Raw genomic sequence first — 17321 nt, 5'->3', positions numbered from 1 at the left:
CGTGACCTGACCCTGCGTGACCTGAAGGCTGACCGTGCGTGCCTGTCCGCTGGCAGAGCAGGGCTCGGTGGAGGGCGTGGCGTTCGAGCCGGTGCACGGAGACGTGTACTGGACGTGCAGCAGCCACCGCGCTATCAGCAGGATCAACGTGCGCCACTCGGGCAGCCGCGTCCAGCTGCTCGTGCCGCTGGACGAGGCCGACAAGCCGCGCGGCATCGCCATCGACAGCTGCAACAGGTCAGCGCGCCGGCAGCTGGGCAGCTGCTGAGACTTGCAGCTGGGAGATGGCGAGGGATTGTTACCGGGTGGCTGGACATCACGCAGCTGGGCAGTTCGTGCTCGGAGCAGCCGACCTTGACCATAGCTGGCCATCAGAGCAGCTCTGCAGCTGTCAGCCCAGGCAGCTGGGCGACTACAATGACCCGATTGTTAGGGGTGATAGCCGCCGGCCTCCGCGCGCGCACCTCCCTCGCGCGGAGGCCGGCGGCGCGCCCTCCCTCCCTGCAAAGAATCGCGCTTCTTAGCGCAAGAGAAGAGTAGCTACGGATGTATAATTCTTAGATGCTGAAGTGGAATATTGATACTGCGGTGATACGATCAACTCATTCAGTACTGCTTTGCCCGGGCCCGGGTGACACGGGACATTTTTCACTTCAGCCATTGGTAATTTCATAGCTCATGGAGGATGCACTCAAGGGTTTTCGGACTGCCGTCGGCTGCCAGACAGCTCAAGGTCCAAAACGTGTTGCCATGGCTGCTGAGGCAATCATCGCTGCCACGTCACGGCGTGGATCGGGCCACTGAAAGCTGCCCGTTGCGGGAATCGAACCCGAACCGAACCAAACCGACCACACCGGTGTCCGGCAGGCGGGTCTACTGGACCAACTGGAACTCGCAGGCGCCGAGCGTGCAGCGCGCCCAGCTGGCCGGCCACAGTGTCATGTCGGTCATCCACACCGACATCCGCATGCCGAACGGCATCACCATCGACCAGCCGGCGCACAAGCTGTACTGGGCCGACGCGCGGCTCGACAAGATCGAACGGGCCAACCTGGACGGCAGCGGACGCGAGGTGCGCTGGCGGCCGCGGCGGGGCGCACAGGGAGAGCAGGTCGCTGGTGTGCACGGGAGGTGGTTGGGGCGCGGTACGGGGGATGGCCGAGGGTCGCGACTGCAGCTCGTGAGCGGGGCGAGCGAAGCGGCCTGGACGCCGGACAGAGCTGGGCGGGGCTGGAAGTAGTCACTGGTGGTGGGTGACCCCCGAGATGACGTCCCCAACACGGACTGGTTGGATGGGGGAAGCCCCTGTTACTCTAGTCAGAAATCCAGAAGTTGCCTCTGCCTCGCGTCTGCCGCGTCCCGCAGTGTGGAGACCAGGGCCTGATCCGCTTCCCTTGTGCGCTCCGGCCTGCTGAGTGACTCCCACTGCTGGCAGGTGATCCTGTCCGGCACGCCCAGCCACCCATTCGACGTGGCCGTGTTCGGCGAGCACATCTTCTGGACGGACTGGGTGCGACACGCCGTCGGCCGGGCCGACAAGCGCGCCGGCCGCGACCCCAGCTTCATACTGCGTGACGTCGCCCAGCCTATGGGCATCGTGGCTGTCAGCCGCGAGGCCTCCGCCTGTGAGTGACGCTCGGCGCCCGATGCGAGCGGGTCGCGGCGGCCGTGGTGTGCACGCAACGGCCGGCGCGCTCCCGGCGTGGGGGGGTCGCGGCCTGCCGCTACTGACTGACGGTCGGCTTTCAGCGGCCCCGCGTGCAGTGCTTCGCCGTGAGATGAGGACTGCAGCGGTCCGGTGCCATAAGATGAGGACCGCAGCGGTCCGACGCCATGAGATGAGGACCACAGCGGTCCGACGCCGTGAGATGAAGACCGCAGCGGTCCGGCGCCGTGAGATGAGGACCACAGCGGTCCGACGCCGTGAGATGAGGACCGCGGCAGTCCGGCGCCGTGAGATGAGGACCGCAGCGGTCCGGCGCCGTGAGATGAGGACCACAGCGGTCCGGCGCCGTGAGATGAGGACCACAGCGGTCCGAAGCCGTGAGATGAGGACCGCGGCAGTCCGGCGCCGTGAGATGAGGACCGCAGCGGTCCGGCGCCGTGAGATGAGGACCACAGCGGTCCGACGCCGTGAGATGAGGACCGCGGCGGTCCGGCGCCGTGAGATGAGGACCGCAGCGGTCCGGCGCCGTGAAATGAGGACCGCAGCGGTCCGGCGCCGTGAGATGAGGACCACAGTGGTCCGACGCCGTGAGATGAGGTCCGCAGCGGTCCGGCGCCGTGAGATGAGGACCGCAGCGGTCCGACGCCGTGAGATGAGGACCGCAGGGGTCCAGCTCCGCGGCGCCACTCCACGCTCCCCGTACTGCCTGTACTTCGATTTGTGTGTTGAGGGCAGGGTGCATCATTATCAACAACTGGCTGAAACGGTGTTTGCCAGCCTGTTTTGACCGGCTTAAATCGGCTTCCAGAAACTGCTGATGGTTTAAACTGGCAGACGCTGGCACAAACCCAGATTCTGAGGGTATGTTTTTCAAGGCATTTCGTTGATTGTATGCACCAAATCTGCAGCACCATAGAAGGCCAGCGCGCCACATTTGCTAATGCCCATGAATTAATGCGCGTTTCACGCATTTGCAAGGCTGCAGCACAATGAATAAATGCTTTTAAGTGGTAGTGATTTTGCATTTTAGCTTGTAAGAACATTGTTGCACCACATTAGGTAGTCATTGGCCATTGCCATACAGCACCGGATAAGACCATATCAGCCGCATCTTCCGTTGATCATATTGCTGTGTGATCAGATCGCTTGGTACAAAATGAAATAAATTCCAAAATTGTATTGCAACCAACAGCTACAAGGCTTAAAGTGTTTTTGTTTTCAGAGCTTTTGTCAGGTTATGTCGGTATCAACCGGCCCAAAACTGGTAAAAAAAGTTTGAGAAGGAAGCTCTTGCCGGCTGTAGCGACATCCCTGGTGGAGGGATGGTGTGGTTCGGTGGGACCACGCGCTCACGCAGCCTGCGTCCGCATGCTTGCCAATTCCTGCTCCTGCTAGACGTGCACCGCCCTGCTGACGGTCGACTGACTGACGGCTGCCACCGGTGCGTCGGTGACCTGCAGACGCCGGCCCTGGGCCGAGGTGCGCTGCGCTCCCCGCGCGGGACCATGGCGCGCCGCCGCTCACTACCACCCCCGCCCCTCGCCAGGCCCCAGCAACCCGTGCCTGACGAAGAACGGCGGCTGCAGTGACGTGTGCACGCTGGACGCCGGCGGCGAGGTCAAGTGCGCATGCGCCGAGGGACGCCGCCTGCTGGAGGACGGTCAGTGCCGCGACGGACTGCGGCGGCTCGGCGTCACTGAGCGACGGTCGCGACCGTCAGCGGCCCGTCAGCTCATACGCCTGCCGTCCGATGAGCACGCGGAGCCGTGCGGCACTGTGCGGTGTGTGAATGCGTGCAGGTGCCCGGTGCGGTAAGTCAAAGCTCGAGTGAAAGTTCCATGGTAAGAGCGAACTGGAACCCGTGGACGGATAGTTGAACTGGCCGGTCTCTGGGCTACGTGCGCCCCGTGGCGAGAGGACGACGCTGGTGCCCACTCACTCTGCTGTTGGATGTCTGCTGTCGCCGACCGTAATGACGTGTGACGGCGCTGGTCGCTGGCAGGGCGGACCTGCTCTCGCAGCGAGGACCCGTGCCACGAGGACTCGTTCCGCTGCGGCAGCGACGATGGCCGCTGCGTGCCGTATCAGCTCACCTGCGACGGCACCGACGACTGCCCCGACGGCAGCGACGAGCACGACTGTGGTTAGTAGCGCGACCTTGTCCGTCTGCCCCGCTCGGCGCGCCTGGTATCGGCAGTCTCGTTTTGCGCCTTCTCTTCCCACGTTGTGTGACGCGTATTTCCTCTTTGCCCCCCCCCCCCCCCCTCCGCCCTCTCGTCCCTATCACTTCCTTACCGCAGCCCTACTTTTCCTCGTGGTCTCTACATGACCTCAGTGTGCTCGGCGTGAGGGGCTGTGCCGGACCGTGTGTTGCACCCGCTGACTTGGGAGATAGTGGAATATGCCAAAATACTCTTGAAAAAATCATCCGTGGCGACCGCCAGTTTCAGAGGTCAGCCTCCAGACGCCAGCTGGGCCTCAGCTCGGATGTCAGCATCTCGGCCCAGCTCGCAGTCTCAGAGGCAGACGGCTAGTCCCGACCAGCTGCGCTGCTCCCCTCATTCACTCCCCGCTCCCTCGCACTGCTCACGGTCCGCTCTCGCCGACAGCCAACCGCACCTGCCCGGCCGGCTTCATCGGCTGCGACGGCGCGCGCTGCGTACCGGCGACGGCGCGCTGCGACGGCCGCGCCGACTGTCGCGACGGCGCCGACGAGCCGTGCTCGTGCGGCGCCGGCGACGGTGACGGCACGGCGCCGCCGTTCCACTGCAGCTCGGGCGAGTGTGTGCCGCACGAAAAGCGCTGCAACCAGGTGCAGGACTGCAAGGACGCCAGCGACGAGATGGAATGTCGTGAGTGTGAGGCGCGGCGGCGCCAGCGTCCGCTGGTGTCGGCAGGCCTCGCCAGGCGGTGACACCGTCGCGCCCAAGCTGTCGGAGTTACTGGCAGAGGAGGGAGGGAGCGCAGGTCCGCGGCGGGAGCAGGCTGTTAGGCGATGACCGTGGCAAGCGAGTCTTGCAGCAGACAGGGGGGTTGCAATAAAAGCGATCCCGGTAAGTGCCATTGTTCCCATTCTTCCATTGCTCCCATTGTAGTTGTTCTCATTGTCCTCAGTCACATCCCAGGTCTACTTTTTTCGCCAAAAATTATGTAGCGTGTAGCGTTTTTCCTTCATAACGGCCTGTGAAAGGTCTTCAAAATATTTGTGACTTCGCACGGCAATATGTAATATGTAATAGCAGAGCAACAGCGGGCATCATGGGAGGTGTTTTATGGTATTGTCTCGACACTATTGCGAAGACGGTTGATGGTCGAATATGCTTCTCAACAAACGAAGCATGAATTAAAATCACTATTTTATGACCTTTTCGGACTTACGACCACCAGCGATAGGCGGCACGATGTCAACTGATACCCATAAGACCCCTAAGAACATGTCGGGCGGCAAAAAGCGATCGCATGTAATTGTAATCATTTCACGCTGGGGGTGTATGACCGTGTTATGTGCATCGTATTTCCCATGAAAACGTACGTTTTCTGTCTTGTAGTAGGGTGGGCGCAATATCACGTTTGATGTCGGCGGGCCCTAAAACCTTACGTCATCATGTCGTGTTAGGGAATGTCGCTAAATCCGCGATCATTTCGTTAACTGGCTTTCATGCAAGTGGTTTTCGATTGGTTTACGGTTCCAATATAACTGAGCTTCTTTTGATATGAAAAAGGTGGTTTCTGATAAACTTCGCAGTTCTAACATAACTTCCTGTAGATTTCATTGTACGAACATTCAAGTCTTCACGTCCTGAACCGTTCCGAATTATACGGTTGTGTTCTGTGAAGGATACATTTCCTAAGCCACCGTCTACGAATTACGCTACGCATGGATGGCGAGGTTTTTATGAAGCGTAACCGAAGTGTGACACGAGATAGAGGGCGAACGGACGCTCAGGTATGATTACCAATCATTCATCAAAAAGGAATTTTTACAACTCCTCAGCCAGATTCTGTTGGCTCCCTCTCATGACAAGGAACGCGTCCGTTTTGCTTTGCATTTGTATCTCAGTTGATGACCAAAGTGGTGTTACCTTTTCGTGGTGTTACGCTTACACAGCGTAAACAAGGAGAGTGGAGGTTTGTTCAGCGTAGCCAGTGCGTAACCGGGGAAAGGGGACTCCCAATTGGTTACAGATGCACACCGTAATTTATGGACGACCGCTTATCCTTGATAGATCTGTCAAGTGTTTGGACGGGAAATGCCTAGACGGGAGCAACGGCGCACTATGCGCCTCAAAACACGTTTGCGACCTACGTTTACCACGAATGCCTGCGAGCAGTGTCAAGTATGCGGCGACTCAAGAAAGGATCCTGCAGAGTTGCAGTTGCACAGTGTGCTGATGGATGTGCATATTAGCACTGCTGACGATATCACCCTCTTTCCGTCGCTCAAACGTTTCCAGTAACTCATGAAACCTCCCACGATGACCTGATTCACGTGTAACCAACAGCCTTTGTCGTGAACGACCATGTAGGTGTTGAGAGTCGGTGGACGGTTCTTCTCTTCGTTTGATCATTTTTCTTTCCCCACTTTATTTTCTCTCCTCACTTTATCTTCTCTCCTCACTTTATTTTCTCTCCCCACTTTATTTGTTCTCCCCACTTGATTATCTGTCCTTACGTGATTCCCTCTCCTCTCGATTCTTTTTCCCCTCTCTCTCCCTCTCTCCCTCTCTTTCTCTCTCACTCTCTCACCCTCACTCTCTCACCCTCCCATCGCTCTTACTCGCCATCAGAAATATATTCACCTGGGTTATTTTTATCTCCAATGCTCGGACTGAGCCCGACACCATTCGGTTTTCCCTGCCGCGTTCCGTAAAAGCGTGAGTGGTTGTTGTTTCCCGGGTTCCAAAAAAGTGTCGCTGGCATAGGGTTTCCTGGTGCATTGGTTGGCTCAGGGCCTCCCAAACTGCTTGAGCTGTCCATTACGCGTCTGGTTGTGACTTACGGTGCTTGCAAGACAGACTGTACATGTCTGACCGGTAACAGCTGGTGAGGCGTACTGCTGAGTCGTGTGTGGCTAGTGGGACAGTGGTGCTGACGTGCGCACTGGGCTTGCGTCACGCGCTGTTGGCGTCTTGGCGCCGGTCGGTCGGCCAGTGAGGCCACCACAGTTTAGTCCGCGTTGCTCCCTGTGACGGACTTCGCCAATCTTTGTTTAGACCCCAGCTCGCAAACGCTTCATCAAATCCCTCCCCCTCCCCCTCCCCCATCTGATGTTTAGGCCTCATGCACTGCTTGCCGGCACGTTATCAGTGGAGCAGGCCGTAAGCCCACGCTGCCTCGAAACGGGCCCCTGACGCGTCGCTCGGTGGTGATGGCGCCGGGCCGCCGCGCGCGGCGTGTCGACCCCGGGCGAGCGGCGTGCGCCGTGACCGGGCGGTGACGAGTGCCGCCGTGCCGCCAGCGCCGCTACCATGCCGTCAGCCGGTCGAGGGGCCGGAGTACGCCATGGTGCCCTGTAACACCACCACCGCCTGTATCCTGCCCGCCTGGCTGTGCGACGGAGAGAACGACTGCTGGGACAACTCGGACGAGGCCAACTGCACTAGTCTGCGACCAGAACCCGGTCAGTCGGCCGACCGGGCCTCGCGCCTCTCACGCTCTCAATCTCACGCTCACTTTGCTCGGCATCCGCCGGTCGGTCCCGCTGGCGAGTGCTCTGTGTGCCGTCACCGCACACGTCCGCCGTCCCGCCCGTCGTCACCGCCTGTCGTGCCGTTCCGATCCCCGTGTAATGTTGCCTGCCTCTGCCAATACGCTCTCTCCGACGGCGTCTATATCGCCACTGGAGCGCCGTGGCGGCCTGTGTCGCCACTGCGTGACGTCCTGTGACGGCGTGACGCCCCCTGTGACAGTGTGGCACCCTGCGGCGGCTGCTGCCTGTCCCCCCTCGACACGGCGCCTGTGCGGCGCCCTCAGCGTCGGCGGCTGACGGCATCCCGTCCGGCAGAGGATGAGGCGTGTCAGGAGTCGCAGTTTCGCTGCCGCACCGGCCACTGCATTCCGGCCGACTGGCGTTGCGATCAGACCAACGACTGCGTCGACCACCTGCACGGACGGCCCAGCTCCGATGAGCTCGACTGCGGTGAGCAGCGGGTTATGTGCAGCTACTGAGCTGTGCGGAGCGAGCGTTCAGCTTGAGTACGGCTGGTGCCGGGTTATGTGCGGCTGCTGTTGCACGGCGCTGTGAGGCGCACGTCCTCCCTGCGCCACGTATAACCATGTCAACCATGTGGGCCCATTTGCGTCTCTTGCTGCTTCTCTGACACAGTTATCAGGCTGCTCTGACATTTGGCACCGTTGAGCCGCCCTAAACTGTTGCCGCCTGGTCGTGCGTCACCCACTTCGCCCTGATCGGTGCGATGTGTTCTCTCCGACGGGGCCTGGATCAGACCCCCCCCCCCCCCCGCCCCTGCTGGCACGGCGTGAACGAGTGCGTCCGGGCCGTCTCTCCCGTCTGTCCGTCTCCATGCCGTCCCACTGGAGGCCGGTCGCGCGGCCCGGCACGGTCCGCCTCACTAGGCGACGGAGCCCTGCCAGACGGTTGGCGTCGATCGACAGAGCACCAGTGTCGGCACGGCCAGTTCCGCTGCGGCTCGGGCGAGTGCTATCCGGCCAGCTGGCAGTGCGATGGCGAAGCGGACTGCTCCGACGCCAGCGACGAGACGGACGACTGCAGTGAGTAGCCAGAGCGGGCTTTGGAGGGAGGGGCGACGAGGCGCTAGTGCTTCAGACTCCAGGGATTAGACGGACGACCCCAATGAGTGGCTCGAGCGGGGCTTGGAATGAGGGGCGACGAGGCGATTGTAGTTCTCCAGGGATTAGTCGGATGGCTCCAGTGAGTTATCTGATCTTATTCGGGATGCGTCGAGTTTCGAGTTCAGGGACAAGGCCAACGCCTACAGAGCGCCAGCCCAGCCCGTCTATACCACGGTCTTAAACGAACCTTTTGAAACGCGTCCCCTCTGCCAACCCGTCGCGGCTACCACGCGTGTGGCCTCTACCGATCGCTTCGGCTAGCTCCGCGCCGCTCCGTTTTCCAACCTGCGCCGTTCCCTCTCCCACTAGCTGCGGCTGCCATGTGATGTGGCGTGACATGATCGGCATTGTGTTAAAGCCTCCTCTCCCTCCGCTCGTCACCAGAGTCAAAGACGTGCGGCCTCGCCGAGTTCACGTGCCACTCCGGCCGCTGCATCCCGGCGCACTGGGTGTGTGACGGCGACCGCGACTGTCCGGGAGACGACCCGGCCGGCGAGGACGAGGCGGCCGCCGTCTGCGAGCCGCGCAACGTCCAGTGCGACAGTGCCAGCTTCCGCTGCGTGTCTGGCAGGTGCGCGCTCGGCCTGGACCGGCGCGCCGTCCGCTCGGGGCTGGCGACGCGGGAGGCCGCGCTTGGTGGCGTGGTGGCGGCGTGTGGGTGCCGTCTTAGGTGCGGTCGTGAACGGCCGGTGGAAACGTGAGCAAGAGAGGGGGAGGGTGTGTGTTTGTGAGGCGGCATCTATTGCCGTCAAGGCATTGGGCTGTCTTTAAAAGTTTTGCATCAGGCGCCAGTCCAAACTTTCACGTGTGCTCGCCTTTCATAACTAGGTCAAGGCGACCGCTTAAGGGGGAGGAGGAGGAGGAGGAGGAATCAGCTGTGTTGGGTAACACAGAATCATCATCGCTCGAAAGCTCTTGACCCTTGTCTGGTCGCGTGCGGCCGAGGAGGTGCGGCCGAGACCCGCCGTGGCCTGTGGGGGGGGCCGGCCCGCAGGCGGGGCAGACGGACGCTTATCGCGCTCGCCGCGGCGCTAACTGCCGCACGACTGCGGCTGCGGCTGCGGTGTGTGACGGGCTCTCGCACCTCACCGGCAGCTGCATCCCGCGCGCGGCCTACTGCGACGGCTCGGCCGACTGCGCCGACGGCTCCGATGAGCCCGACGACTGCCTGCGCCGCGCCTGTGACGACAGCCAATTCACCTGCCTGCGCGGCGCGTGAGTGGGACTGACCGGCCCGTGCGGGCACCCCCACCCCCATCCTCCATGTGCAGCCCGGCTGATCTCGGAACACGCGAGACTCGGCTTGCAGAGTCACTGCGGATGAGCTCGGGAGCTTTTGTTGACGCTTTTTTAGCAGGGTGAGTGTGGAGTTGAGACAGAGTTGCGGAGGTACACCGAGCGTTCCAGGAGTGTAAGTAGCGGCATGCAGGTTCCTCTGCAAGGATTCCGTGCTGCATTTCATTTTAGGACTCGAAATGGTTACCGGCGTTTGTGTGTGCGACGGTTCCAGGTGCATCCCGTCGTCGGCGTTATGTGACGGCATTAACGACTGCGAGGATAACAGCGATGAGACGTTTCCCAACTGTGGTGAGCTCAACGCGCGCTGCGCAGCGGCGCGGGCCCCATGACCGTCACTGCTCTGTGCACGGGACCCATGACCGCCACCGCTCTGTGCACGGGACCCATGACCGCTACTGCTTTGTGCGCGGGACCCATGACCGCCACCGCTCTGTGCACGGGACCCATGACCGCTACTGCTCTGTGCACGGGACCCATGACCGCTACTGCTCTGTGCACGGGACCCATGACCGCCACCGCTCTGTGCACGGGACCCATGACCGCTACTGCTCTGTGCACGGGACCCATGACCGCCACCGCTCTGTGCACGGGACCCATGACCGCTACTGCTCCGTGTGCGGGACCCATGACCGCTGCTGCTCCGCGCCAGCACGCACCTCACGGCAGGAGACTCGCTTCGAAGCCGGTTGGTGTCGCTGCGACCTGCTTGTGCGGCAGATTTGGAAGCCTTTGAGCAAGGGGCGTCCACATGACCTGTCGTCCACTTGACGCCAAGTAGAGCCGAACCGTTGGGTTTGCGATGCGCATTCTTTCCTGCGTCCGTGACCGGCCTGTGTGGTCCGCGTCAGAGTGGCGGCGGTCGCCAGAGGAGAAGGCGACCAACACGTCAACAGTCGGCGCCTGCAAGCCCGGCCAGTTTCTCTGCAACAGCGGCGTCTGTATCAACGACACGGCCGTGTGCGACACGCACGACGACTGCGGCGACGCCAGCGACGAGATGCTGTGCGGTGAGTGGCGACTATCCGCCGCTGCGGGTCCGGGGCGCCCCACGTGCGAGACGTACGGCCGCACAGGGCGCCCCACGTGTGAGACGTCCGGCCGTACAGGGCGCCCCCACGCACGAGGCGTCCGGCCGCACAGGGCGCCCCACGTACGAGGCGTCCGGCCGCACAGGGCGCCCCACGTACGAGGCGTCCGGCCGCACAGGGCGCCCCACGTGCGAGACGTCCGGCCGCGCAGGGCGCTCCGTCCCGTGACGCAGACGGACGTTAGAAGGGCCGGGTCGCACGCGGCGGTGCGCGGCGACGACGCGCGCTGACACGCCGCCCCTGCCCGGCAGACGTGGATGAGTGCCAGCGGCGGGCGCCGTGTGACCACATCTGTGTCAACGAACCGGTCGGCTACAGCTGCCGCTGCTGGACCGGCTTCGAGGTGAGGGCGTCGCGACGCTGGCAGACGGCGCAGTGGATTAGGAGGTGGCTGCTGGCGAGGGCTGGCGAGCCGGCCGCTGCCTCTTGCGCGTGTCCGAAACGCGCCGCTCCTCCATGAGCGGCGTTCGTCACCGCGCATGACCCAGCACCGTGCCCGCAGGCGCCGGCCGACCAGCCGGACAAGTGTGTCGACCGGAACGAGTGTGCCGAGGCGCGGCGCCCCTGCAGTCAGCGATGCACCAACTCGTACGGCAGCTATCGGTGCAGCTGCAACGACGGCTTCCTGGCGGAACGTGACGGCCACAGCTGCCGCGCCGACCCCAGCGTGGCAGGTCAGTGGGGACGGGGGGGGGGGGGGTCTGGCCCGATCACCTGGCTGCTGACGGCGACGCGGTGTGATGCGGGTGGTGGAGCCCTGCCTGGTGCGTGTGGCCGAGTCGAACAGGAGGCCAAGGAGGAATGCGCAAGTTCCTGTATGTCCAGCGTGCTCATGTGTGCCATCTACTGTGCGGCATGGTGGCTTCATGACATCCAATATCACCATTTGTTCGCAATATCCAGCGCGCTACAACACGTACGTCCCGACGTTGCATGTCTTCTGGGGGAGGAGGAAGGCGGGGAGAGGGGCAGGGGAGGGCGGCTGTCGCAGTCCCCCGGTGTAGGCGGGCGGTGGGCGGCGCGCGCCCAGTCTGACGCGGCGTCGCGCTGCCGCCAGCCGAGAAGGCACGCGTGCTACTCATCAGCCGGTACTACATCACGTCACTGGACCCAGCCGGCGCCGGCACCACACTGCTCGCCAAAAACCTGACTAACGGCGTGGCGGTCGACTTCGACTTCGCCAAGCGCTGCGTCTACTGGAGCGAGCAGCCGGCCGAGCCGCACGGCGCCTTCATCCGCCGCATGTGCCAGCGCGGGCTGGGCTCCGAGTACCAGCACCAGGTGGGAGACGCGTCGGATGTGGCGTTCCGCCTGTGGGGCGGGGCAGAGCGCTGGTCCGCGTCCGGTTCTGTAAGTAAGCGTTCATTGTCGCCGTCTGCAGCTATTGGCAGTGGTGTGCGTCGTAAAGTAGTCTGATGAGAATGGTGAGAGGCGTGAGTGCACCGGATTTGGCGATGTTTGCCCGGCCTGTGTGGGCGGCGGCTGCCCCATCTGTGGTTGATTGTCTAAACCTGGCGTCGACTGACCCGTGTCGATTGCCAGGACCTCAGCCGACCTGACCTGACCTCACCTACCGTGCGCGCCTCTCCAGGACCTGCACACGACCTGACCTGACCTCACCTACCGTGCGCGCCTGGCCAGGACCTGCACACGACCTGACCTGACCTGCCGTGCGCTCCTCGCCAGGACCTGCACACGACCGTGACGCTGGACAAGCCGGCCGGCCTGGCCGTGGACTGGGTAGCCGGCAACCTGTACTGGTGCGACAAGGGCCGGGACACGATCGAGGTCTCGCGCCTGGACGGCCGCTTCGCGCGCGTGCTGGTCAGCGAAGGTCTGGACGAGCCGCGCGCTCTCTGCGTGCACCCAGCTACCGGGTGAGTGATCGTCGCCGGACGGCCAGGCAGGGCGTGCGCGGTCTGCTGCGCTACTGGTGGCGGGGAGGGGACCGCCAAAGTGGGCGCGCGTCACAGCCGCAGTCGTCACATGACCCCGTGCTACAGCCGCCACACGTGTCGTTGCCTCGCCAGCCTGGTGTCGGGTGGAGAGGTGTGGTGCCTGTGGCGTCTTACACGACTGCACAGTCTGCTGCGCCGTCTCTGACCTGCCGCGGCGTGCGTACGTGGCGCGGGCGGGCGCTCACCCGACGCCGGCCGCGGCCGCCAGGTACATGTATTGGACGGACTGGGGCAACGATCCACACATCGGGCGCGCCGGCATGGACGGCAGCGAGGCGGGCCCACTGATCGCCGAGCGGCTCGGCTGGCCCAATGCGCTCGCCGTGGACCGCGAGGGCGGCCGCCTCTTCTGGGCCGACGCGCGCGAGGACTACATCGGCGTGGCTGACCTGGACGGCGCCAACCCGCAAGTGCTCGTCAGCCGGCGTGAGTGGCGACGGCCGGCGGGGGAGCGGGCGGGCTGGCGGGCCGAGCGCGCGCGGGCCTTGTCGCCGTGGGTCGGTGCAGTTGAGACGGATGCGGTGAGCCCCCGGCCCGGTCCGCGTTGACCGGGTGGAGAATTTTCGGCGGCGTTAGAGCGAGAAGCTCTCGCTATGGTGGTGACAGGGACTGAGGCGACGCCGGCAAGTGCGCCGGCCTGAGCTCGGTGGCCGGCGGCGGACGGTGTCGGGGGCTGGCGACGGCCGGCCACGGCTCGGCCGTGTTATCAGCCGCGGGCCGCCTCGGTGACGCTGGCCGCCCCGCCACACCGCAACTGTCCTGCGCTGTCACTGTCCTCGGCACGAGCGACCGGCCACCACCGGACTCACGGCTCCGGCTCCGGTTGCAGGCTTACACGGCGCGAGCCTGCATCACGTGTTCTCGCTGGCCGTGTTCGAGGATTGGCTGTACCTGACAGACTGGGACACCAAGGCCGTGCAGCGCTGCCACAAGGCAGACGGCTCCAACTTCACCACGCTGCCCCTCACCGTGCGACACCCCATGAACCTGGTGGTCTACCACCAGCTGCAGCAGCGACCCTGTGAGTCCGAGCGGAGGGCGGAACGCGCACGGGCGCGCTCACCGAGCCTGGAGCGCTACGCATCTCTCGACGTAGAGGTGACGTTCTTAGAGCAAAGCCAGCGTTTCCTCTTTTGTTATTTTACGTAAATGATTGCCTTAAGCGAGCGATGTGCGTTGTCAAGGCTTCGTTCCGTGCTGCGAATAAGTGAATGTCTAGCTTCACGTCCGTAATGTCATGCGTTTGCTGCACTGCCTCCCGTCGTTCGTTCTCGTTCGTTCTCTAAGACCAGCAGACGGCCGCAGACCGGCAATGATGACGTCACATGCGCGGCAGACCGGCACGATTTAGACCGACGAGTGCGTGACAAACCGAGACCGGTCTTGCCAGCCCAGCCACCGCCTGACACAGTGCGCTTGGCTGGCCGGCAGACCCGGGCGAGAACCCGTGCGGCGCCGACAACGGCGGCTGCCAGGCGCTGTGCCTGCTGCGGCCTGGCGGCGGCCACGCCTGCGCCTGTCCCGTCAACTATGTGCTGAACGCCGACGGCCGCACGTGCCGCGCCAACTGCACCTCCAGCCAGTACCAGTGTCCGCTGACCATGCGCTGCATTCCCTACTGGTGGCGCTGCGACGGACAGGTGGGGCGAGAGCGGCGGCTGCGGCGGGAGAGGAGCGGCGCGCGTGAAGTCGCCGTGGGCCCGCAGCCGCGCCTTTCGCCGGCTGCGACTCAGCAGGCGGTGATGGTGTGATGAAAAACTCTCGCTGTGTGTGTGTGTGTGTGTGTGTGTGTGTGTGTGTGTGTGTGTGTGTGTGTGTGTGTGTGTGTGTGTGTGTGTGTGTGTGTGTGTGTGTGTGTGTGTGTGTGCGTGTGCGTGTGCGTGTGCGTGTGCGTGCGTGCGTGCGTGCGCGCGTGCGCGTGCGCGCGCGCGCGTGTGTGTGTGTGTGTGTGTGTGTGTGTGTGTGTGTGTGTGTGTGTGTGTGCGTGCGTTCGTGTGTGCGTGCTCCGAAGTCGGTTGTACCGCCGCCGCACATGTGTTCGGGATGGTGTGGTGTCAGCGTCGTTGTTGGCGCCGACTGTGAGCCGGCCGATGCGCGGAGCCACTCGCCCGTGACCTGCGAACCACGGACGCGCTCTACACCGTGTCGTAGCGGCACCGGCTTTCACCCGTGTGATGTCTCACGCCGTATGCCGCCAAGCTGCCCTGCGGTGGTGTGAGCGTGTCCAGCAGCGCCGTCGCCGCTGACGGTCCGCTGTTCGGCCAGGACGACTGTGGCGACGGCTGGGACGAGCCGGCCGAGTGTCCGCCGTACCAGTGCCCGGTGCCAGGCATGCTCCAGTGTGACGGCGGCGACATGTGCGTCCATCCGACGCAGGTCTGCGACGGCTCGCCGCAGTGCAACTCCGGCGACGACGAGTCTCACTGCGGCACGGTCAGTCTCACGCGCTGATGAGCCCGGCGCTCCACCGCGGCCGGCGGCTCGCGCCGGGCGCAGCACGCGCACGCCACCCGGCGCTCGCGGCCAGCGCTGGTGACGCACTCACCACCCGGCGCTCGCGGCCAGCGCTAGTGACGCACGCACCACTCGGCGCTCGCGGCCAGCGCTAGTGACGCACGCACCACTCGGCGCTCGCGGCCATTAGTGAGGTGACCAGCAGTTCACGATTCGTATTGCACGCGCTGGTCGCTGCTCACCTGACGTATTGTTCGTCGTTCGTGCGTGCATGGCGTGCAGCGCTCGCCGCCGGCTCACGTACCAGCCAGCACTCGCGGCATGCTTTTCGCTCGCGGCGCCAGTGGTACATCGCCTGTGGCATCGTCCGCACGCTGCGGCGCACCCAGTGTTACATGACTGTCATCGGTCGTCTCGGTTAGACTATGGATAGACTAAGTGTGCCAGGCTGTGGCTCTGATCACTCCTTCGTTAGCGGTCATCTTGCCTTACGCAGCAAGTTCCCTGTTCAAGCGGACGTGGACGCTCAACGCCAAGCTCCACCGCTCTGATGATGATCCAATCCGACTCCGATGCCACTGAGGAGACCCCGCGACTGACTGTGCCCCGGCCGGCTCGGCCCAGCCCGGCCCGGCCCACCCTCCACTGACGCCCCCCTCCACCCTGCCGACAGCACGCCTGCCTGCACGGCCAGTTCCGATGCCCCGGCAACGAGACGGTCACGCCGCGCTGCATCTCGGAGCTGGAGCGGTGCGACGGCCGGTCCGACTGTCCGCTCGGAGAGGACGAGCGCGACTGCGACAACGTCTCCTGCGCCAAGACCGACTTCTTGGTATGCGTGGGCTCGCGGGGGGGGGGGAGGGGGCTTGGACTGTACGATACGTGACGATACGTTGGTGCTGACCAGGGGAGGGGCTGTTGGAGCGGGTGAGGCTTTTGCTGCAGTTGGTTGCTTATTGTCATGGTGTGTAATTAATCTTGCTTTTTATGAGGATCGTGCGGGGTTAGCAATTTTAGTTGACTGTTCGGGCCAGATTTGTGGACGTCCGGACGCTAGGTGTTTTTCAGACTACCTCAGTCATAGATACAAACATACAAGACGATACAGACTAGCTTGCGACAGGAGCTGCTGGTGGCCGGTCCGCACCACGTGCCCGTGCTAACACGGATACATACATAACACGGCGCGGTCGGAGCCACATGAGCGTGGCGCCGGTAACGAGCCCCAGCGGTGGGCGTCCGGGAGAGATCGGGCCAGCGTCCGCCCCGAGAGACAGCGAGACAGCGAGACCGCCGCCCGCGGCGCTGACCGTCTGTGTCGCCGTCGTCCGACAGTGCGACAGCGGCCAGTGCGTCAGCGGCCTGTTCGTGTGCGACGGCGAGAGCGACTGCGTCGACGGCAGCGACGAGGGAGTCTCGTGCGCCGACCGTACCTGCCCCGCCAACCTGTTCAGGTGGGGCGCCGCGCCGCGCCAGCCGCTCCGACACGCTGGTGCCGCCGGCGCGGCCGGTGGCCGCGTTCGAAGGGGAATGGTGGCTTTCTAACTCTACGGTGGATGATGTCTTCTCTGTATGCATTTTCCGGCGTTTAAGCGAATTTCATGTCATGGTAGTTGTTTGTGCTGCTGTGCCCAAATAATGCAAAATGTATCATGTAATATGGTCTGACCTGTCTCTGACCTGACCCCCAGATGTGAATCGGGCCGGTGTGTGCCGGCCTCCTGGGAGTGTGACGGCGAGCAGGACTGCCCGCGTAACGAGGACGAGGGGCCGCAGTGCTCCGACCTGGAGCTGCATTCGTGCGAGCCCAGCCAGTTCCGATGCACCAACAACAAGTGAGTGGCGCGTCGCGTGCTGACTCGGCTGCTTGGCCGGCGGAATCGGCCACGGCAGCTGTAATCTCCAGGGGCAACTCTAGCTTCAGGCTCACGATGCCTGTGCTGGAGGTGGTGTGGTGTACTAAGAATGCTAGCCTGTAGTTCGTTTGCAGGTCCATCGTCACAGTCACGACAGGCAAGTTAAGTGTGTGTTTTCTATGTGGAT

At 63.4% G+C, this 17321-nt stretch overlaps 1 protein-coding gene across 1 annotated transcript in view; it reads left to right on the top strand.

Annotated features, from left to right (window-relative positions):
- LRP1 (LDL receptor protein 1) overlaps positions 1-17321 on the top strand; it is a 116766-nt gene that overhangs the window by 67480 nt on the left and 31965 nt on the right. Inside the window, exons 44-68 of the mRNA XM_037229625.1 lie at positions 57-237; positions 868-1072; positions 1436-1625; positions 3213-3326; positions 3669-3809; positions 4276-4325; positions 4377-4518; positions 7125-7286; positions 7671-7805; positions 8282-8398; positions 8864-9050; positions 9575-9694; positions 9990-10066; positions 10627-10785; positions 11118-11209; positions 11369-11540; positions 11924-12147; positions 12553-12743; positions 13033-13250; positions 13654-13845; positions 14256-14464; positions 15090-15257; positions 15952-16110; positions 16614-16732; positions 16970-17113. Of these exons, the coding sequence (XP_037085520.1) occupies positions 57-237; positions 868-1072; positions 1436-1625; positions 3213-3326; positions 3669-3809; positions 4276-4325; positions 4377-4518; positions 7125-7286; positions 7671-7805; positions 8282-8398; positions 8864-9050; positions 9575-9694; positions 9990-10066; positions 10627-10785; positions 11118-11209; positions 11369-11540; positions 11924-12147; positions 12553-12743; positions 13033-13250; positions 13654-13845; positions 14256-14464; positions 15090-15257; positions 15952-16110; positions 16614-16732; positions 16970-17113 (3868 nt within the window). The remainder of the gene's footprint in view (positions 1-56; positions 238-867; positions 1073-1435; positions 1626-3212; positions 3327-3668; positions 3810-4275; positions 4326-4376; positions 4519-7124; positions 7287-7670; positions 7806-8281; positions 8399-8863; positions 9051-9574; positions 9695-9989; positions 10067-10626; positions 10786-11117; positions 11210-11368; positions 11541-11923; positions 12148-12552; positions 12744-13032; positions 13251-13653; positions 13846-14255; positions 14465-15089; positions 15258-15951; positions 16111-16613; positions 16733-16969; positions 17114-17321) is intronic.

Source organism: Pollicipes pollicipes, unplaced genomic scaffold (genome assembly GCF_011947565.3).
Source record: "Pollicipes pollicipes isolate AB1234 unplaced genomic scaffold, Ppol_2.1 Scaffold_6138;HRSCAF=7277_pilon_pilon_pilon, whole genome shotgun sequence".
Classification (NCBI taxonomy): Eukaryota; Metazoa; Arthropoda; class Thecostraca; order Pollicipedomorpha; family Pollicipedidae; genus Pollicipes; species Pollicipes pollicipes.
Note: the sequence above shows the minus strand (reverse complement) of the source record. Positions and strands in the feature narration are given on the sequence as shown.